The following is a 21,936-nucleotide window of genomic DNA, read 5'->3' as shown; positions in this document are numbered from 1 at the left end:
TTTCCCTCCCCCCCCCGCGCTTCCACCCGCCGCCTTCTCACGCAGAGATACATACACTCAGCACAGGATGGGATGGGAAAGTGGGGGGAGCCGGGGCGGGGCCAGGGACGGCTCCTGCCGATCAGCTGTTCGCTGGATTCTATAACAACAAAAGACTCAGCCGGGAGCTGAGACGGGCCGACGCAACAGGGAGCCTCGAAGGAACTAAGAGGACCGCCGCCCTGCCACCTACCTCAGTAGCCGCCGTCCAGCTTCGTTCTGCTCCGACGTTCGCAGACGGTGAGCGATGCCGCCCTCGGCTGCTCTTTGGGACCGGGGTGGGTGGCCAGAGCGACTTCCCCGATGCGCGCTGCGCTTGGCGCGAAGGGCGCGCGATCCGCCCGGGCATGTTCCGCCTGGAATGATCGGTCGCTCCGGTTTTTTTTTTCCAACCGGAGGCTATTTAAAAGATCCGAACGGGGGTGCCAGGGGATTCTCCTCGCCGCTGCCTTTTAGATTGGGCGGCTGATGCGAGTTCCGTTCTTCCATCCTTCCGTGGGCAAGGAGCCGTCTCCCCCCTTCTGCAAAGCTGTAAACAACCGGACCGGTGGCGAGGCGAGGAGTAACGCCGCAATAAAAGTAGTTCCCCCCCCCGCCCCCGCTTTACCCTCAAGAGCCGAGTCCTGAGAAGCCCGCTGGCGGCTTCGACCTCGCTCGAGGAGTGTTAAGAGGCGGCTGATCGCAACCACTTGTGGCGCAGGTCTCTTCCCTCTGGCTCCAGCCCCGCGTCCTGCTGGCGTTTCCTCGGAGGGAGCGCCAGGCAGGTCAGTCAGCGCACATCCGGAGAGAGAGAGAGACGATTCAGACGGCGATCCGAGAAAGCTGCTCAAAATGCAGTCCGCTACTCCAGCATTTCCCAACCTTAGGAACTTGAAGATGCGTGGACTTCAACTCCCAGAATTCCCCAGCCAGCTATGCTGGCTGGGGAATTCTGGGAGTTGAAGTCCACGCATCTTCAAGTTCCTAAGGTTGGGAAACGCTGCGCTACTCGACCGCCCTCAGATCGCCCAAGCCATTTCCGTGCGGCTGCACGGAAGAAAGCGAAGGGATATCGAGAAACTCTTTAAGGATGACCGTTTAGAGCAGCGTTTCCCAACCTTAGGAACTTGAAGATGCGTGGACTTCAACTCCCAGAATTCCCCAGCCAGCTATGCTGGCTGGGGAATTCTGGGAGTTGAAGTCCACGCATCTTCAAGTTCCTAAGGTTGGAAAACGCTGGTTTAGAGACGGGGGGAGGGGGGGAGAGAAGAGTTTCTACTTGGATTTTATTAAAGTTTAAGCTTTACTTTTTATCATTATTTGGTCTCGAGGGGCATTTTAAATGGTGGCCTACCCGGAGCTGAAACTTGGAATTAAGACGAGTGAGATTGATGGGCGGGATTTGCCGTTAAGCAATGTATGCAAGATTCACTCGCAGATCAATTCCGACGTGTTTTATTCTGCATTTAATATGCCTAGCGTTAAATCCTAGGTTTCCCCCCCAAAAATGGATCGGCGTCTGCTATCCAGATTCAGTTTCGGAGTTGTAATTTTGCTGTGATCGCGGAACAGCGGCTGCGGCGATAAAAAAAAATAATCATATTAATAATAAGGGGTAGAAAAAGCGTGGTTTGCGCTTTCAACGCCAAACCGAGTTTAGGGGCGCCTGCGCGAAGGCTGACGGCCGGAAAACACTTCCTTTTCGCTCGAGAAATCCAAGCGGAGGTCACCATCCATTCAGCGAGGACTCCGGGCGAATACCCAGAAATACCCCAGCTTTAGAGATGCCCATTTAAGCTACCCGCCTGCTGCAATCCTCGGCGGGCCTCGATCCTCGCATTTTAGCTTACATTCTATACTTTCCCTACCTAGTTTGCAACCTGCCGCGGGAGTCGCTTTCGCATTTCGCCGCCTTCTGGTGAGATGGAAGAGGAGGAGCTGGAAGTGCTTGGTCCCTCCCAAAGGGCTGGAGAGGTGTCGGGTTGCCGTCTTCCTTTGCATATCCTGTTTTGTTTAAACAGAAGCGAGAAGTCGCCTTTTCTTCAGCTTTCTTCCTTAACAACAGTACTTTAGGGCACTTTCCTGGCGCTCAGATGTGACTAAACACTCCTCGAATCAGCCAGGCGCCGCTGCCAAGGGGGAGTTTGCTGGCGAACGTTTTCAGGGAAATGCGGCCCAGTTTGTGTGTGTGTGTGTGTGTGTGTAGATTGGATGGATGGATGGATGGATGCAGCTTTGGTGGGGGTGGGAGTCATATAATATACTCCTAAAACGCATGCACAGACAAGCTGTGGCTCCCATGTGTTCAGTATTACAAACCCCAGCAGCAGTAAGCTTAGTCCTCGGTGTCTCCTGGATTGTTCTAAGCCAGGGGTAGGCAACCTCGGCTCTTTTATGACTCATGGACTTCAATTCCCAGAATTCCTGAGCCAGCTTGGCTGGCTCAGGAATTCTGGGAGTTGAAGTCCATGAGTCATAAAAGAGCCGAGGTTGCCTACCCCTGTCCTAAGCAAATGTATTCTTGGTATAATAGATCATTTTGATTCTTTGGAGAGAAGAGAATCATTTTCCCACCCACCTCCACCCCTTTATATTTCAAAAGTATTTTTTTTCCAGACGCCTCCAATATTGGGCAACTGTTCTGTTTGTTATTATGTTCACTGTGAGCATGGGTGAACCCAATTTATGTAATCTGATGCAATCTCAGACTTCCACGAACATGAAGTCCTCTGATGATTTCAATTAGCTGTGATGCTTGGCTGGAGGAAAATAACTCCTTTAGAACAGTTACATTTGTATTCAGGACAAAAAAAGGTTGGATTGGGTTGGTATATTGGTACAGTATAGCTACAGTATATAAGGATATTCAGATGTATATTTTTTCCTCTGTAAGTAACTATTTTAAATAATCTTTCTACAGTAAACCATGTCTATGTGGTATGCTTGATTTGCTGTTGGTACAAGTTCTAAAGCCAATAATCTAAACCCAGTGCAGCTCTGTATTGCCTTAGGTAAAGGTAAAGGTTCCCCCGCACATGCGTGCTAGTCGTTTCCGACTCTAGGGGCTGGTATTCATCTCCATTTCAAAGCCGAAGAGCCAGCGCTTGTCTGAGGACGTCTCTGTGGTCATGTGGCCGGCATGACTAGACGCCAAAGGCGCACGGAACGCTGTTACCTTCCCACCGTAGTGGTCCCTATTTTTCTACTTGCATTTTTACGTGCTTTCGAACTGCTAGGTTGGCAGAAGGTGGAACGAGTAACAGGCGCTCACTCTGTTACGCGGCACTCGGGATTCGCCAAACTGCTGACCTTCTGATCGACAAGTCCTAACCCACTGAGCCACCACGTCCCTTGTATTGCCTTACCATGCTGCAAATATGCAAAACAAGAAAACTAAAGGATCAGGGTTAATGGTCTCTGGATGAGAACACTGGAACTTAAATCTTTTCAGTGTTGAGCCCCCTGCTGGAAACAGTGATATGGTCAAAGAGCAAAAGTGTTTTCTAAAAACCAAAGGGAACTTTTAATATTCCTGCAGTATATTTAGAGAAATGACCACAGACAAAAAAGCATGAAGTTTAGGGATTTAGAATATATTCCAAAACACAAAAATTTGTTTTGTAAGCTCAGAAGAAATGGAGACCAGAAGTATCTTCACACATTGTATTAACCCATAATTATCTTAATGTTGGCTTGTTTAGTAAATCACAGTTGGCTGGGTCCATACAGCCTTTTAAGCTATCAGTGGAAGATGGTTGGTTATTTTCTCTCTCTCTTTGATGCTTGGGAAAATAAAGTAACAAACCACATTGCTAAAAGTTAATGACTTTTGCTGCTGAAGTTTGATGATAGAGTCACCATTCATTAAACACTATAAAATAGAATGCAATCCATAGAATACCCTCTGGACTAGGCAAATCCCAAACAGTTCTTATGCTTAGCATAGTTGTGACCAGTGCTTTTTTTGTAAAAGAAAAAGGTGCCGGAACTCACACATGTCACACAACCCGCCTTGCCTACCCTACAAGGTTCCATCCAAAAAAGGTGCCGGAACTCCGTTCTGAGCATTCAATGAGAAAAAAAGCCCTGGTTGTGACCAACCTGAGTATTTTAGATGAATGGACTTCCGTTCCAGGTTCCTCAGCCAGTGTGGCTACTGCTGAGAATTCTGGGAAATAAATTGCATATTTAGAAGGCAGCCAGATTGGGAAATACAATGCGCAAGGCAGCCAGCATGGGAAAGGAGATATCTGACAACATAAATACATTGCTGATGGCAAAAGGGGAGATCTCCTTTTCTACAGCGCCCTGTGGAAGTCCTGTGTGGCGCAGCACCACAGGTGGCAGACTTGTGTGGTTTTTAATCTTACGAGCACTCCAAAATCCACCAAATAGATCCAGGGGTCTTTGCTGATTCTGTGGCAGCTTCCAAACTGGTACCCTGGGTTTAACTCTCAGAATTCTCCTGCAGGCCTGCCTGGTTACCACTCCATGGTAAACACAACATATACAACATTATCATGGCTGAGAATTATAGGTTTCATTGAATGCAGATGCAGGATGTGTTTTGTGCTTGCATAGAGCATTAAAATTATTCTTTTCTTATTGTCTTCTCCGCAGGTTTTTGTAGCAACTGTTTACAAACCATGCCTCTCCGCATCCAGTGCCTCAGCTGATAAAAGTTTTTATGCACTTTAATCTTCTACCTGCACCCTAAACTTTGATTGGTACGCTGTAGAGTGGTACCTCATCCTGTGGGTGCAAGCAAGTGCTAGCCAGAGTCTTGTTTCATCTTAGTAATGTTCCAGAGGCTGAATAATATGTTTGTGGGAGAACTCAGTAATTTGCCCAGCCAAGAACCAGAGTTCAGTGAGAAAGAAGAAGAAGAGTGGATTCTGGTAGATTTTATTGGTAAGATACCTTTTAAACAGAATGTCCAAATGGGAGAATTTATACCAAAAAGTTCTTTATTTGCAGACAGTATATAAGGCTAAACATGGATGATGTGAGGAAGAAAACAATATAACTTCAAGCTGTTTAGCCCACCTTTTCAAAACTAGCTTAATTTCTGGGAAATTACTGTGCTTCCAACAATTGATTATAGCAGAAGACTGGCCATTCCTTATTCTTTCTTGTCCCTGCTCCAGTTTGCTCAGTTATTGTTGGAACAAAAGGATAAATTCTCAAAGGCTGCTTTCGCCAACTTGGTGGCAGATTGATAGGCAGCAAGGCCAAAACAATCCTAGAAGTCATGTTGGCTATAGTTGATAAGGATAGAGGAACACCCAGCTTGGAGATGGCTACTACATGCTTTTGGTTTGGTATGAAAATCCTTATCCATAGTCGGGGATAATATTCATGTACCTTCCTCAGGTAAAGGAAGTGAAATTTTCAATATACCATAAATATTGAAACTAAGTTGGTATGATTCCTGTTTTTCTCTACGTACACACACACAAAATGTAAGATATAGGTATTAATTCCCAGTATACTCTGGGTATTATTTTTAATTTGATGGAATGTATTATATATAGTACTTAATGTGAAGTGCTTGTTTATTTTTGTTGTAAAGCTATATATAAATTCTATAAACAATTTCTACATTGTTCCTATAAACTAATCTTCCATAACTAGGCCCTCTATGAGTTGGGATATATGCTATTAATCTATATAGAGGTCCCTGGCTATTAGAAGGCTAACTCTAGAATATCCAGTCTCCACTACTCCACTACTTTGATCAGCTCTTGTATATCTCAAAGACTGTTGTAATTCCTGACAGATTCTTGTTCAAGCTTCTCTACTGTTGATGAAGAAGAGGCGGAGGAAGTGGATAACATCTGCAAACCACCTCCTGATGACCACTCGCCTATCTTCTCTTGTCTGCCTGATTCCTTGGACTGCTTGGCAGATGCCAGCGAATCCTGCTTCATCCAATTAGACCCATGCCCCCTGGAAGAGAGCTGGTTCATCACTCCCCCTCCGTGTTTTACAGCAGGTGGTTTAACCACTCTCAAAGTAGAAACCAGCCCACTGGAAAATCTGCTCATTGAACATCCCAGCATGTCTGTATATGCAATCCATAATATCTGTCACAACCTCAACAAGAACAATTGTGATGAAAAAGAAGAACAGGAGGAGGAAGAGGAGGAGGGGGAGGAGGAAGTGGAATCCCGGGATGAAAGCAATCATAGGTATGTTCTCTATTCTTTGATTCAGGCAAAATGTAGAAGTGAAAAAAATGGGAAAATTACATTAAGACAGCATTGAAAATTATTATGAGTGGTGTGAATGATGCTATGGGCAGAATGCTTTTCTTCTTGCTTCCCCCACTCTGGCCCTCCAACAATGCTTATCATTTGTTCTCTTCTTTGAGCTCAGAGTGTGCTTGTAAACAGATAATAGGAGTGAGTGAGAAAAGCACTGAGGCAGATAGATGAGAAAATACCAGGAGCTGAAGGTGAGTCCCCTATTAAGATGTGGCCCTTGGTGTTCTGAACCAGCCCTCTTCTGGCCTTGTAGTAAGGCAAACCCCTATTCAGATAGAAGAGACTGGAGAGCGTCCAAGGCCAAAAGGCGTCTGCCAAGTTTTATTACTCAATTAACAAAAACACTAGAGCTTGTCTCCTCAAGCGGAAGAGTTGCTTTCAGCAACCAGCCCCTCCCCAAACACTCCTTTTATTGAGAGCTCAGGGCGTGGTCTCCCTGTGCCTCCTCCCGAGGAGTCCCACAGCCTTTCTTTGTTTGTTCCTGCTCGACTGCCTCCTGCGTCGGGCGTCCTTGAACAGGGCCAGCTGTGGGTCATCATCCTCCGCACTATCGGGCTCACGCAGCTGAGAAGAGGTCCCCGGCTGAGGGCTCTGCAAAGCCTCCAAACCATCATCAGCCGGTTCGTCTCCCTCCTCCCCCTCATCTGAGTCATCCGATACATCGGAGCCGGCTGTCGGACCCACAGGCTGGCCCTGAGTCACAACACTTGGCAAGTGTGCAGTGACAGTTCAGATTTAGTCTTATACCATTCATTCAGAAAAGGGCGCATATATAAATATTGGAAGTGTCAATGGAGATTTTCATTCACCCAAGCCATGATTTTCTCAAAGCTGCCTTTTTCTTTCTTTCTTTCCAAAGGCAACTGGACTTTCTTTGGTTTTTTCCTTGAAGATGTTTCGTTTATCATCCAAGAAACTTCATCATCTGCCAGAACTGATGAAGCTTCTTGGATGAGAAGTGAAATGTCTTCAAGGAAAAAACAAAGTCCACTTTTGGAAGGAAAAAAAAAGCACCTTTTGAGATACAAGCTTTGGAAGCGAAACCTAAGTATGGTGCACTGAAATCAGTGAGAAATGCTCATTTTTGCTCCACATTACTGTTTCCTTTGCATGTCTATGGAGAATCTAAATCATCCAGATCATGGTGGTTCAAGGGTGCTTTTCAAAAGGCAACTGGACTTTCTTAGCTTTTTCTTGAAAACATTTTGCTTCTCATCCAAGAACTGAAGAAGCTTCTTGGATGAGAAGCAAAATGTTTTCAAGAAAAAAACTAAAGTCCTGTTTCCTTTGCAATTATCAAGATAATCCAGAGGTGCAGTAGTAGTAAAAGTGGCAAGTATAAAGATTTTCAGGCCTGGAAAAGGAGTCAATGGACAAGGAGCCTTCCTGAATCAGGTTAAGGGCTTTGTTAGTTCAAAATTAATATATAATATAGTAGCCAACGATCTATGCTCAAGAAAATTATTAATAGAGCATGAACATAATTGTCCTCTGCACTCTTTTCCTTTCTAGCAATTAAGTTTTTAAGTTGTGCTGCTAATGATTCAAGAGACAATATGCTGGATTATTCATGATTTTCAAAATCCTCTTTTCAACAGTTCTAAATTGGTCATTGTTACCAGATCTGATGGCAATTTATTTCCATAGTTAAACTCTAAGGAACGAATTCCTTCTAATACTTGTGTTCTTTCTGCATTCATGCCATTAAATGATACCCATAAAAAAAAATCTATCCTGTAGCCACATTTTCCGTAATATGCTTGATTTCATATATTTTTTTACCATTTTAACCTTTTCTATCTTTTGAAAAGGAAACATTCCAGATGCCATGGTGTTTCTTGTTCAAGAGCTCCTTCACCTCTGTTAACCTCTTAGGTGGTCCTACTCTTCTCGCAGCTCTACAGTTCTCCTTTAGAGGATCAGAAGTATTCTTAATATTTTGAAATATGATGCTGACTTTTTTGACAGCGCCCATAAATTGAGGTGATGTTTTCATTTAGCTTAATGATCAGGATTCCAGGATCCCCTTTCTCAGTGCCATCTCAGATCTTATTAGCATCTACCCCAAATTTGAAAGTTTTGCTCTGTGCATCATTCAGTAATTTAATAATTTAATAATTTAATAATTTAATAATTTAATTTAATAATTTAATAATTTAATAATTTAATAATTTAATAATTTAATTTGTATACCGCCCTTCTCCCGAAGGACTCAGGGCGGTGAACAGGGCAATACATAATAAAAAACAAGATACAAAAATTAAAAAGTGATTAAACAACTATGCCCGTAATAATTAATACATATTAAAAGTTAAAACTAATTTATAAAAAACCCAACCCCATCCCATCAGACCAGGCCAGCTTGTTCAAAAAAGAAGGTTTTGAGATCACGCCGGAAGGAGCTTAGGTCGGGGGCCATCCGGAGCTTGACCGGCAAGCGGTTCCATAGGTCTGGCGCGCCCACAGAGAACGCTCTCCCCCTGGGGGCCACCAATCGGCATTCTTTGATCGGAGGCACCCTGAGGAGGCCCTCTCTGTGGGAGCGCACTGGACGGAGGGAAGTTGACACCGGCTGCAGGTGTTGCCGTAGGTAATCCGGACCCATGCCATGTAGGGCTTTGTAAGTCATCACTAACACCTTGAACCTCACCCGGAGAGCAACCGGTAGCCAATGCAGCTCGCGGAGCAAAGGTGTAACATGGGAGTATCTGGAAACCCCCAAGACAACTCGCGCGACTGCATTCTGCACCAGTTGAAGTCTCCGAGTGGACCTCAAGGGCAGCCCCATGTAGAGTAAGTGTACTGTAGTATAGAGGAACTGATTTCCTTCCTGAGCCATGTCAGGAAGATACCTTTTTGGCAATATCTTTTCATCATCAAATTTTTTTCTGTTGCAAAACATGCATTAAGTGAAATTCATATTTCTCAGTAGGGTGAACTGCAGACACAAGTTACATTTGGAGGAGGAAGAAGAGGGAAAGTGAAGGGGCAGGGATTGGATAAAAGATTGACACACACACACACACACACACACATCTCATGCAGGACATGTGAATCAAGAGCTCCTTAATGGCCTCTGTATAATTGCCTGTTACTTGAACCTCAGTCTTCCACTCCCTTTCTCCAGCCTCTTCCTACAGAAAATGAGCAGTTGACTATGCAGCCAAAGGTTTCCCTCAACTTCCTTTGGGGAAAGACGTATAGTATCTTTGTATCACTTTGGGGAAAGTGCTGTTCACTGCATTTCAGTGATACTAGATGTCTGGATTTGCACAGACTTTGGCCCTTGGTTAAATTAAAGAGGATTTATGGTATTAACCTACGTTGTGAGCCTACAGGTACTCCTTGGCCTACAGCCCCTCACTTAGCAACCATTCTAGGTTATGACGTACCTTCCTGGTGGTACTTACAACAGGGATCAAAGTTTTGATGGCGGACTCCCTCCCCCCCCTCCCCCAGGTCCGTTCACATTAGCACACTTAGGGCGCTCAGTCATCAGCTTACATTTATGGCTGTTTGCAGTGTTCTGCACTCTGTATTATGTTTTTATGGCGTTTTTCTCAAAAGTCAGTATTTACTTTTGATTTTCAGCAAAACCAGCCCATAGCAAACCCTTCTTTGCTTAAGGACTACTGCATAAAAGGTCATAAAATCAGGTTGGTCATGTGGGCGATCCAATTTACAACAGTCACAAGTTTATGACCATGATGGCTCCATTAGGGTTGGAACTCAAGAACCACCTATACCTAGGTTGGGCCCACATATCCGCAAATTGGAATGTGACTGACCAGTTTATGAATCATTGTGTCATGCGTTATTGTGGCTACCCATGAAAACTCTCTGCCATGTGCCCGTGTTCTTGCTCTATAACCAGCGCTATCAGTTCCATCCTTCTGCTTGGAATTTTAGATCCGAAGCCCAAAGCAAAATGGGCCAACACGTCCAATGCTACATTGCTGCACTTGCTGCTCATTCAACTTTTGTTGAACAAAGTACCAAGAGTTTTCGTCCTTCCCAGTGGATAAAAGAGTTCAGTGAAAGACAGTCCCTGAACAGAAACTGTCTCCGTCGCCAAAATCTCACCAGAAATCCCTACACACGGCAACTCAAGAACAGTGGATTTTTTGTTCACCAGCCTTGCCAGCGTCAGTATAATTACTGAGAGTGTTTTGCATTTTTTTCCCCAGAAATAATATTGGCTAACTATTGTGAGACAACGAAGGTGAGAACTGTCTTAGGATGCTCATGAGTTGTTTTTACACAATCACTTGAGTGTTACAATTCAGTTGAAAACCACTTTGATTTCAGCGTCACAGAATGCCTTTTCAGCATTTGGTTTGTAGCTGGTAAACATATACAGTATGTGTAGTAATGTTTGTGTGATTGTGCCTCTTTGCCTCCCTTTGTGAGACTAAATTTTATTAGGTATGGATGGGTTTGTTTTTTTATATTAGTATTTTACAGCCAAGATATAAGGCATCTTTTAGCCATCTTGTAGTTACAGAATTTCTCAGGGTCACCCATACACTTGCAATGATCTGTGTATACTGTAGATTGTCTTTTAAAATATTAACATAACCATCAAAATACAGTTGCCTGAATGGCATTATATTCCTAATATGGAATTTATTTTCTATGTAGCAATAGAGGGAAGGTGAAGAGGAAAAATGTGTAACCTGATATCTTTCTACATAGCTTTCAAAATCTCTGGTTTAGTATGGTTTACTAGTTTCTTGTGCAAAGAAGGTATTTTGTAGAATGTAACAGACTTACAAGTGAAGATCCGTGCGAACCAGGTTTTGAGTATGTGTTCTAGTCATCCTATTCTTAAATGATGGGGATGGTAGTCCAATATATCTAGCATCCAGTTTGGGAAAGACTACTTTGAAGAACAAAAGTAAACTTTTCATAAAAGCAGTGATAAGCCATGTTGATCCTTTGGGGGGAAATCCAAAATCTTATTACTTGCTGATAGTTAAAGACCATTGAAATGTAACCCAACATTTTCTAGAACTCTCAATCAGGTAAGAAGCTACAAAAATGAAATAGGGAGGATGTAAGAAAGTTCCAAAATTAGGCCAGATGTCTCAAGTTTGAGACTTCAAGTTTGAAGTCAGCCCCAAGATGGCTATAGATTGAGTATAGATTCAGTGTTGTATTTTAGTGGTTTCAGGTTACACCTGATCTCCACAAAGGAGATGGTATGAAAACACAAAGATTATTAGTGTGGCAAAGAGCAGATAAAATGAAACATTCCTTCTTATTGTCAACAAAGCTAGTGAGTAATTTTTCTTGGTGCATTGGTCTAAAGTCAATTACGCAAAACAGTGTAATGTTACTTAGTGACTATTTTACAACTCAACATTTAATCAAAGGTTCTCGAAACCTGTTGAGGTTAATAGTGCTGAAATGCATAAGTCTTCTGCCCTGGTTTGTTTGAATGATTGCCCGTGTGGGTGTTGTATTTTTCAAACTCCTGTTTTATTTAAATATGAGGTGTGGGATGTTTTTTTCTTCAGGTTTTATTAATTGTGGTTAGGCCAAAAGCTGCACCTCCAATTTTGAACTGATTTGTAAGCATGATCTGCCACATTTCAGTCCATTAGATTCAATCTACATCAGATTGATGAAAATTGTATTTTTTAAAAAAGAATTGCAATTCACAGCTGCCTTCTCAAAATACACTACGGGAATATAGTTTATAAAAGGAATGAATAATTGCTGAAGTAGAAATCTGAAATTTCTCTGCCTGTTGCTTCTTAGGCAACCTAAATTTGTCACTGTGTAACTCTATATTCCTCACTTAAGCTTAACTAGCTTTTCCTTATTATTCTAAAAAAAAGATTCATGGTTTTATACAGACACTAATTGTCAAATAAAGAAAAGTCCAAAGAATTACAAGCAATTTAAAACCACAGATGGCAAAGTCCAGTAGCTTTTTGTTTGTTTTCTGGTTGTCCCCACGTTTTTTGTTTTGTTTTTTGGATACATATTTGAATTTACCATTTGGCTTCCAGGATTCAGGAGAGATGTTTCTCTATTAAATTTCTGTGATTTGAATCTTGAATCCTGTCCCTCAGTTTCTAAAAACTGCAAAGGCATTCCTTGTTTTAATAGTCACTCAGGACCTCTTATTTGTCAAATTCACAGCACCATCACTGTATTTTTTTCTAAAACTCAGGAACCCCTTTCATGTTTGGCTTGCATTTTAAATTAATTAGGTGAAATAACGTACTGTACCAGCAAGTAACTCTTAGCCATCTTCATCTTTTTTTCCCCCCGAGAAAATATTGTATTTTCATTGTCTACTTTTAGGAATTTTAAAATAAAGGACACATTTATTTCTGATTTCCTGATTTAGCAAGAATTTGAAGACTTCTAATTGAGAGGTGCAGTTGCTGTCTTTACTGGATAACTTGCTAGTGATGGGGAAATAGAAATACCTGCTTTACAGTTTTTAATATTGGAAATAATGCTGTGGTGAAAGGAATTTTTACACATACAACTTTAAGCCTGACTCTTTTCTTGTATATTTATATAGCTTGTTTTATTATGTGCCTGAAACTATTAGAGTATTAGAATTTGTTGCTTTTCAAACAATGTGTGTTTTGTGGTTAGAATATGACTTTTTATATATCTGTATCTTTTTGCCACAAAAAACAAGTGTAATAACTCGTAAAAATGAAGGCCTTGTGCTATGTTGAATGGTATTTCAATAACTTTGCTGGAACTGTTTTATACATATTATAAACAAAACTGTGCCTTTTTCAATGACTTGTACACACCAGACTTGAATATGAAGATACGAAAAAGAAGCTTTCTGTTTGGATAAATACTGTATATCAGCCTATGCATTCTCTGTGGCAGCTTGTTTGTGGAGCCATTTTCCTTGTACCTGTGGCAGAACTGTTGGTAAGCAAGATTTGGCCATCCTGTTGATACCATATACAAGTTACAGTACTTAACATTTCAAAATGATCAGAGCCTGAATAGTTGCTACACCCAGTTCTTATCCTGGAATGAAAAGGAAATATGCCTTGTTGCGTTATGAAATCCCATTGTCTTATGACAGTTGGTTTTGATATAGTAGTATTTCCTTAATTGATTCCCCTACAGCAGGGAGCAATGGAACATCTTCAGAAGCAATGAATTAAGACTTCAGATTCATAGTTGACTTTGGCCCTTGATCATGTTGGCTGGAGCTGAGGACTGTGTCCGAGCTGACCCAATAAGGAGGGCATAATGTTGCCTGTCTTTCTGCTCCATTATAATCTGCAGTTCTGATCTCCACCAATGACGTGTCATTTGATAAAAACTATTTTAGTGCTGTGGGTGAGCAAGGAAGGTCATTTTTCTCATGCCATTCTAATGCTTAAACTTTTCGATTTTCCATTCATTTAAAACTTAACCATTTTGCTTCTGCTTATTTATTCATTTACCAACCACACTTTATTGCCTTTATATTGGTGATAAGCGCAAAATGCTGTAAAACAGGCCCTTGTTAAAACAGGACATCAGACCTGTCACTCTTCAGATGGATTAAAAGGCGGGGGGGGACTTTTAACAAGATTTTAAAAGCTGTTCAAACTCAACCAGTTACTCAAGTTTGATGGATTTCTAGCCAGTTAATTTTCAGTTTCATTGTATAGTCTATTTCTTCCCATTCTTGTATCTCCATGTAAGCAATTAACTCTGGTCCAGAATAGGAATCTAATATAGGATAATTGAAAATGAATGACAAAAAAGAAAATCGATTTCATCTGAAATGAAATCTACTCTTCTACTCTTTTTGTTTTGAAAATGCATGGGACTCATTTTTGATTCATTTTTACAATGATCTATTCCCATGAAGAAGACAAGTTTTGCAAAGTGACTGTATATTTCAATGTGTATGCACAAAAAGATAACATTCCTATATTTAGAAAACCAGTGTGGTTAGTAGAAGTTTTCCACATTGTCCCAATTTATTAGGCTCAGAACACATAGTATAAACTGTACCCAAAGCAGGTACTTTATGGTTATATCTACATACAGTGCTGTGCTAGGCTAGGAGTAAGCAGTTTCTGGCCACATGTCTATCATGCCTCATTTGCCGTCTCTTTTAAAACTACCTGCTGAAATTTGGTGGCTAGGTTTTTTCTGAACAATACAATGGAATTGAAGCATTTACCTCTCAGTGGCCGCACACTTCCTTAAATGCATCCAAACCACAAAATCCACCAACAAATGGTTCAACAACTTTTGGCCATGTCCTATCATGTGATGTTACATTAACAGAACCTCTCCTGTTCTTTCAGGATGATGTCTTAAGATTGCTGCCTAAAGAAAAGTTGGATACCAGTGTGTTTGTCAATACTGCAGCTTAGTTTGGCCCCTATGAAACAAATCCATTGGGTAGTTTAACATGTATGAATCACCCAATCTCACCTGGGGAAATTGGTGTCTTTTGAGTTTTCTTTCTTTGTAGGCTGTTTTTTAAAATTGATATATTAACCGTAAAATATTGTTCTGACTGTATTTGGACACATTATCAATGTAAATTGTTGCTTTCTATTACACTCAAAGAATAGCCAGGAATTTTGTAATGAAGGCCTTGTTTCAGATCAGTTTCTCTCCCATCTCTTCCTTGTGTATGTTATATTTTGGGCAACAGCATCATTTGTCATTTGGTCATGGTTTGGATTCCTTTAGGCCACAGTGCAGGTCTATACTGCGCTGCAATTTCTTCTGTGAATTCATCACATTAAGACTTTGCCAGTTGTGATAGAGGCACAAATATTTTCACATCTAATTTTCTGCCCTGCTTAAAAGGTAGCAATCTAACAGGTCAAATAAAAGGATTTAAGGGTCTCCAGAAAAAAAAGGGAAATTAATCATAGTAACCCATCTATATAACTTAAATATTTTGTTTCATAATGTGCTCTGGAGAAACAGTCAATAAAAAGGCCAATTGATAAAAATAATTTTCTGAATCCAATGTTTGCTCTATATTAATCAGTTCTCTCTCTCTCTCTCTCTCTCTCTCTCTCTCTCTCTCTCTCTGTGTGTGTGTGTGTGTGTGTGTGTGTGTGTGTGTGTGTGTGTGTACGTACGTACGTGTCACTGCAAAATAACCAGTGACAAAAAGTATTTACTGAAATGCTGTGGGGATAACCTCTGTGGGAGTGGAGCAAGCATAGATTACTCATCACACTTCGGATTTAACCCAATTTGCAAAAGATTTAAAAGCTTGCTAGCTTTTTGTTGACTTCAATAAAGTTACATCAAGAATGTAACTCGGGACAGGGGTTGCTCCTCTGTCCTAGTTCTATTAGATCTCTCAGCAGATTTTGATACCATCGACCATGGTATCCTATTGCAGCGTCTCAGGGGGGTGGGAGTGGGAGGCACTGTCTTGCAGTGGTTCTCCTCCTATCTCCTGGGCCGCTCGCAATCGGTGTTGACGAGAGGGCAGAGGTCTGCCCTGAGGCCTCTCGTTTGTGGAGTTCCTCAGGGGTCGGTTCTCTCTCCCCTCCTGTTCAACATGTATATAAAGCCGCTCGGCGAGATCATTCGTGGTTTCGGGGTGGGGTATCAGTACACAGTACAAGATGATACCCAACTTTTTTTTCTCCACCCCGAACCAACCCAGTGATGCCCTCGCCGTGATGTCCCGTTGCTTGGAGGCGGTCCAGGTCTGGATGGGGAGAAACAGGCTTCATCTCAATCCCGCCAAGACTGAGTGGCTGTGCATACCGGCATCTCGGACTAACCAGTCCATTCCACCTTTAATGATGGGGGGTGAGGTGTTACCCCCCATCGATAGGGCTCACAACTTGGGCATCCTCCTGGATTCGCGGCTCAGTTTTGAAGACCATATAGGAGCTGTGACCAGGGGGGCCTTTGCCCAGGTTCGCCTGGTACTCCAGTTGCGGCCCTACCTGGACCGAGATGCCCTGCGCACAGTCACTCATGCGCTTGTGACCTCCCGATTGGACTACTGCAACGCTCTCTACATGGGGCTGCCCTTGAGGACCACCCGGAGGCTTCAGCTGGTGCAGAATGCAGCCGCGCGGGTTGTGATGGGGGTTTCCCGATACTCCCACGTAACACCTCTGCTCCGCGAGCTGCATTGGCTTTCAGTTGCCCTCCGGGTGAGATTCAAGGTGCTGGTGATGACCTATAAAGCCCTAAATGGCTTGGGTCTGGGATATCTGAGGGAACACCTGCTGCCGGCTTCAAGCTCCCTTCGTCCTGTGCGCTCCCACAGGGAGGGTCTTCTCAGGGTACCGCCAGTAAAAGATTGCTGGCGGACAATACCCAGGGGTAGGGCCTTCTCTGTGGGTGCGCCGGCCCTTTGGAACCAGCTGCCTGTAGAGCTTAGGACTGCCCCTGACCTTCGCTCATTCCGCCGGGACCTGAAGACCTGGCTCTTCGAGCTTTCTGGCCTGGACTGAGAGTATTAACTGGGGTTTCAATTGTATTTTAATTGGGGTTTTTATTTCAAGGTTAATGTAATCATTTAAATTGTTTTTAATTTTTGTAATTTGCTGTATTGTTTTTAAAAAACCTCGTGAACTGCCCTGAGTCCTACGGGAGAAGGGCGGTATATAAGTCTAATAAAATAAAAAAAATTAAATAAATAAATTGAAAAATCCTCCTTTAGTGATTCTGCATTGAGAAGTGTGAGGTACCAAATGATCTCCTAAGATACCTCTCAACTGTGGTATGTGATTAAATACCCTTTGTGTCTAAGGAGAATCCTGATACTAATTGCAATAGGTAAGGTAAATGCAATGTGGAACAATTCTTTTCATAGAGAAAGTTTCATCTCTGCAATTCTTTGCAGGGCTAGAAAAGTCTGAACTCCAAGACAGACATCAATGATGACAAATAACACCGAACTATTTACAATAGGTAAAGAAGTGGTGTGACTTCAGCTGCTTGAGATTTTTAGTCTTTTTGTTTCCCATCTCTTAATCTGGTTTCAAATGCATCAAATTTGTAAAATATGTAAGTTTTGTAAAAATTATTTTGTACCTACTTGAACACAGAAACTTTGGATACAGGCATTTTTACCTATTTGTGAGTCAAATAAGCTAGCAGAGAACTGCCAACTAATCAAGATTTGCCCTAAATAGATTAATCTTTTCCCTTGCTTCTATGCTCACCATCAAGATAAATGTCCAGTGTCTTCAAAAAAAAATTTTTTTTAATTTTTAATTCCATTTATATCCTGCCCTTCTCCGAAGACTCAGGGCGGCTTACAAGCTTAGCAGTAGCCTTCATTCTATGTATATGCCTGCTTATTAGGGCTTTCACACACACACACCCCAAGCGGCATTATTACAAAGTCAGCTTAACTGCCCCCAACAATCTGGGTCCTCATTTTACCTACCTTGGAAGGATGGAAGGCTGAGTCAACCTTGAGCCTGGTGGGACTCGAACCTGCACTGATTGCAGGCAGCTGGTGTTACTTAAGGAGGCAGTGTATTGGCAATTCTGCATTTGGGCTGCTTGTTTCTAAGCAAGCCATCATATTGCTGCAATGGGACCTTGGGATATGAGATGCACCTTTTTTAAAATAAGGCAGATATATTGATGTTTCTGAAACAGCTGCCTAGAGAATGGTAATTCTTCATCAACCTATACAGGGCTATTGCAAAGGGATATTTTGAAATAATTTACAAGTACAAACCCCTGGTTACAGCATCATTTGATCACCAAGTTTCATGTTGCACAGAACTGCAGCTTTTTCTGGAAGACCTTTCAGATAAGGCTCCTTTTAAATATAAAATGTAACACAACTGTTAAAAAAGTTGATGGAATTCAGAGACAAGTACCAGAATGGCACTAACTTAACTGAGTAATGAACTATCTTAAAATTCGCCCATTTTTTTAAAAAATTAGGGACTGTGTCTGCTGCAAAACAACACAAAGGTACCTGTGTAGAAATCTGGTGTAAGCTCTCTGTGACTAATAACATTACTGCAGATAGATCTACATAGATAAATTGAAATTTTATCTATGAAAAACAGAAAAATATTGTCTGTTTTTCCCCCAAAAAATACTTGAAATTGAGTATAAGACATGTTTTCCTTTGATTCCTGATTATTTCAAAGACATATTCTTATAGTTTCAAGGTTGAATAACCTTTTTTATATTGCTTCTAGTGAAAGGAGATATCTTCCAGTTTCAGCCCTGCCTTTCCTTGAGAATGTATGTTAATCATCAAAAACATACTCAATCTCAGTTATTCACCATATCCATTTTACCACCTTTCTCCTTGGCACTTTTATTTTCCTTTCCTTACATTTTACTTAGCTCACAGAAACTCTGTTGACCTTCTACCATTGCCACCAGGCAGATGTACATCATAAAATCAGATGAATTCTTCAGCATCTGGGTCAGGCCAAGAAACCGGCCTTCTGTAGTATACCAACAGACCTCATTTCTCTGCTGCCCTATTCTGAACAAGTGCCAGCTGATTCTGCCAATGCTGAATTGCAGGTAACAAGTTGCATGACCCAGGCAGCCATTGGAAGGCCCTTATTGCTAAATGGCCTGTGCACTGGAAGGATGAGTGCTAGCAACATAAGTCAACCAATGCTGCACTGTCCTTTACCAAGGACACAACAGCCTCCAACTGTTTCAGCAATGTAATTTCCACCTTGAAGTACTTCTGCCATCCTAGGGTTAACCTTTAAATATACCAGTGGTTTTTGTCTAGCTGTCTAGGCTTTGATCACTTTAAAATTTTGGGGATTTTGCTTCCATGTATGACTTAGGAAGGCATATTTATGCCTTGGAGTAGATTGCAGGAAAAAACATGCATGAAACTACAACTGATATTTTTTTAAAAAACATGTAAGTATAACTACTAGTGTGACTGATCAGTCATATGCTTATATTGTACTGGAACTAACATCATGTTAGACAGCTGACTATCGAAAAAGAATAATGAACAAGTGTGGGAGGAAACTGCCAGCAACTAGAAAATACAAAAAGGAAAGGAAAATAAAAGACAAAGCTGAAATCCATCTGCAAAACAGAACTGCAGGGAAAAGAGAATTTACCATTTACCAAGAGCTAATCTGGCATCTCTCAAATATCTTTGGATTGAAACTGAATATTTATCTGATGGAAGGATTTATTGGACCACTGTTAAAAACATTTCACACCTTTTATGTCAGCAAACATAGGTAATGAACATTTCATCTTTATGCCAAAAAAGAACTATACTAAGTAGTAGGCTCTGTTTGATTCATTTATCTTTAGGCGTAATTTTATCTGGAGATGATTAACATGATGGCTCATCCATTCTAGGTGTCCATTTCAGGTTTTATAATGGTTATTAACCTCTAAAATATCCCTACTCATGTTATACACTATTCACACAAGCCAACTTCTCATCAAAGAGTAATTCAGCCAGCTGTGTTAGTATCTACGTAGATGCTGTTTATGCACCTTCTTTGTTGTTGTTAGCTGCGAAGTTGTGTCCGACCCATCGCAACCCTATGGACAACGTTCCTCCAGGCCTTCCTGTCCTCTACCATCTTCTGGAGTCCATTTAGGCTCACGCCTACTGCTTCAGTGACTCCATCCAGCCACTTCATTCTCTGTCGTCCCCTTCTTCTATTGCCCTCAATCTTTCCCAGCATTAGGCTCTTCTCCAGTGAGTCCTTCCTTCTCATTAGGTGGCCAAAGTATTTGAGTTTTAGTTTCAGGATCTGGCCTTCTAAAGAGCAGTCAGGGTTGATCTCTAGGACTGACTGGTTTGATCGCCTTGCAGTCCAAGGGACTCGCAGGAGTCTTCTCCAACACCACAGTTCAAAGGCCTCAATTCTTTGGCGCTCAGCCTTTTTTATGGTCCAGCTTTCACTGCCATACATTGCAACTGGGAAGACCATAGCCTTGACTATACGCACTTTTGTTGACAGGGTGATGTCTCTGCTTTTTAGTGTGCTGTCTAGATTTGCCATGGCTTTCCTCCCCAGGAGCAAGCATCTTTTAATTTCTTGGCTACAGTCCCCATCTGCAGTGACCTTGGAGCCCAGGAAAATAAAATCTGTCACTACCTCCATTTCTTCCCCATCTATTTGCCAGGAATTGAGAGGGCTGGATGCCATGATCTTGGTTTTCTTAATGTTGAGTTTCAAGCCCACTTTTGCACTCTCCTTCTTCACCCGCAACAAGAGGCTCTTTAGTTCTTCTTCACTTTCTGCCATTAGAGTGGTATCATCTGCATATCTTAGGTTGTTGATATTTCTTCCAGCAATCTTAATTCCAACTTTTGATTCATCTAGCCCTGCCTTTCTCATGATGTGCTCTACATGTAAGTTAAATAGGCAAGGCGACAGTATACAGCCTTGCCGGACTCCTTTCCCAATTTTGAATCAATCAGTGGTTCCGTGTACAGTTTTCACTGTTGCTTCTTGGCCCACATATAGGTTTATCAAGAGACAAATAAGATGGTCTGGTACGCCCATCTCTTTAAGAACTTGCCACAGTTTGTTAAAGTCAGTATGTTCCTTTTCAGATGGAATATATGAAAAAAGCTCTGAGGCAGTGGAGAGTCTGTCTCCCTTCAATTTCTCACACTGTTCTGGACCAGTATGGTTGTTAGGGTGGACCTTAGAAAAGAGCCAACGCTCACCCATCACTTGGGCTCAAGAAGCAATGAGCATCTGCCAGGAGAACAGAGTGGACTAGTAGCACTCTAACAGGGTGTGTGGGAAGAAAAATTAAGACTTCTGGATTTTCAAATCAACTCATTAAGAAGAGATAAATTCCAAAGTTCAAGTCTAAAATTCTTCCCTATCCGAAGAAAACTGTCAGGAGGTGCAAAAGGGAAATCGACGCCATTCCACTTCCTCCTTAAAGCCGAATGGCGCTCTGCGCTTCTGTACAGTCAACCCATCGGGTTTAATGGGGTTTGTTTCCAACAAAAGGTACGAAGTTTTGCAATGTTTTCTCCGAAGAAAATACTACAATCACCCTTCCCGTTTAGAGAAGCCACGGTTGCGGTCCCCGCGTTGAAGGCAGAGCAGCGCTTTTTTTTTCCTTTTCTTTCAGTCACCCTTCAAACCGGCTGTGTTTACATTTTGCTGACAACTCCACGTTGCCGAGATTCTTTCCCTTCTCATTGGTTGGGGCGCGCCGCTTGACTCCACCCAGGGGCGGCGACAAAGCGGCAAACAAATCGGCGGGTCTCGCTGAAACCCGGGGAGCGTCGGGTTCCGCGGGCTCCCCGAGGCGGTGCTGAGTCTAATGGCCTTCACGCGGATTGGGGCCAGGGAGAACACCCTATCTCGCACGTGGGAACGAGGAAAGACCTTGGGAAAGGACGCGCGGGCCTTGCCTCGGGCAAACGCATCTGGCAAGGGGCTTCGTTTTATCCCCGTGGGCTGCTTCTCCGGTACAAATCTGGCATCTCACCACATCTTTCCAGGGACAGACCCTCTTGGAGCTACCGGGCTGGCAGAACCAGGCGCCACTGGCGAGCCGAGGGTGGACAGCCCTGCGGGGAGCCCGCTTGAAACAGTGATGCCAGCGAAGCACATTTGGAGGGACTGGAAGGGGAAGGAGGACGCGCTGGTCGCCGGCAGTGACTGGGCGGCGCGCTATTGCGCAATCGCCGGCGTGTGTATCTGGGGGAAATAAGCAGCCTGGA

General features: G+C 42.6%; 2 protein-coding genes across 2 annotated transcripts in view; one reads left to right on the top strand and one right to left on the bottom strand.

The window, feature by feature from the left end:
- The window catches only part of NDUFAF6 (NADH:ubiquinone oxidoreductase complex assembly factor 6), a 310,512-nt gene extending 310,088 nt beyond the window's left edge, over nucleotides 1-424 (bottom strand). The window contains exon 1 of the mRNA XM_081322729.1: nucleotides 233-424. The gene's annotated coding sequence lies outside the window, so the exon portion shown is untranslated. The remainder of the gene's footprint in view (nucleotides 1-232) is intronic.
- On the top strand, nucleotides 92-15,404 carry TP53INP1 (tumor protein p53 inducible nuclear protein 1). Its single transcript, XM_081322731.1, has 4 exons — nucleotides 92-279; nucleotides 4,639-4,929; nucleotides 5,798-6,209; nucleotides 10,194-15,404. The coding sequence occupies exons 2-4, from the start codon at nucleotides 4,818-4,820 to the stop codon at nucleotides 10,444-10,446; spliced, it is 777 nt and encodes a 258-aa protein (XP_081178857.1). The 5' UTR covers nucleotides 92-279; nucleotides 4,639-4,817; the 3' UTR covers nucleotides 10,447-15,404.
- Nucleotides 15,405-21,936: the final 6,532 nt, after the last annotated feature.

Source organism: Vipera berus (assembly GCF_964194415.1).
Source record: "Vipera berus genome assembly, chromosome: 3".
Taxonomy (NCBI): Eukaryota; Metazoa; Chordata; class Lepidosauria; order Squamata; family Viperidae; genus Vipera; species Vipera berus.
This window is presented reverse-complemented; position numbering and strand designations above follow the sequence as displayed.

Excerpts from the sequence above, each read along its gene's own strand:
- TP53INP1 (XM_081322731.1), top strand. The coding sequence starts at position 4,818 with ATGTTCCAGAGGCTGAATAATATGTTTGTGGGAGAACTCAGTAATTTG. Across the intron at positions 4,930-5,797 it reads GATTCTGGTAGATTTTATTG|ATTCTTGTTCAAGCTTCTCT; the intron begins GTAAGATACCTT and ends AATTCCTGACAG. Across the intron at positions 6,210-10,193 it reads CGGGATGAAAGCAATCATAG|ATCCGAAGCCCAAAGCAAAA; the intron begins GTATGTTCTCTA and ends TTGGAATTTTAG.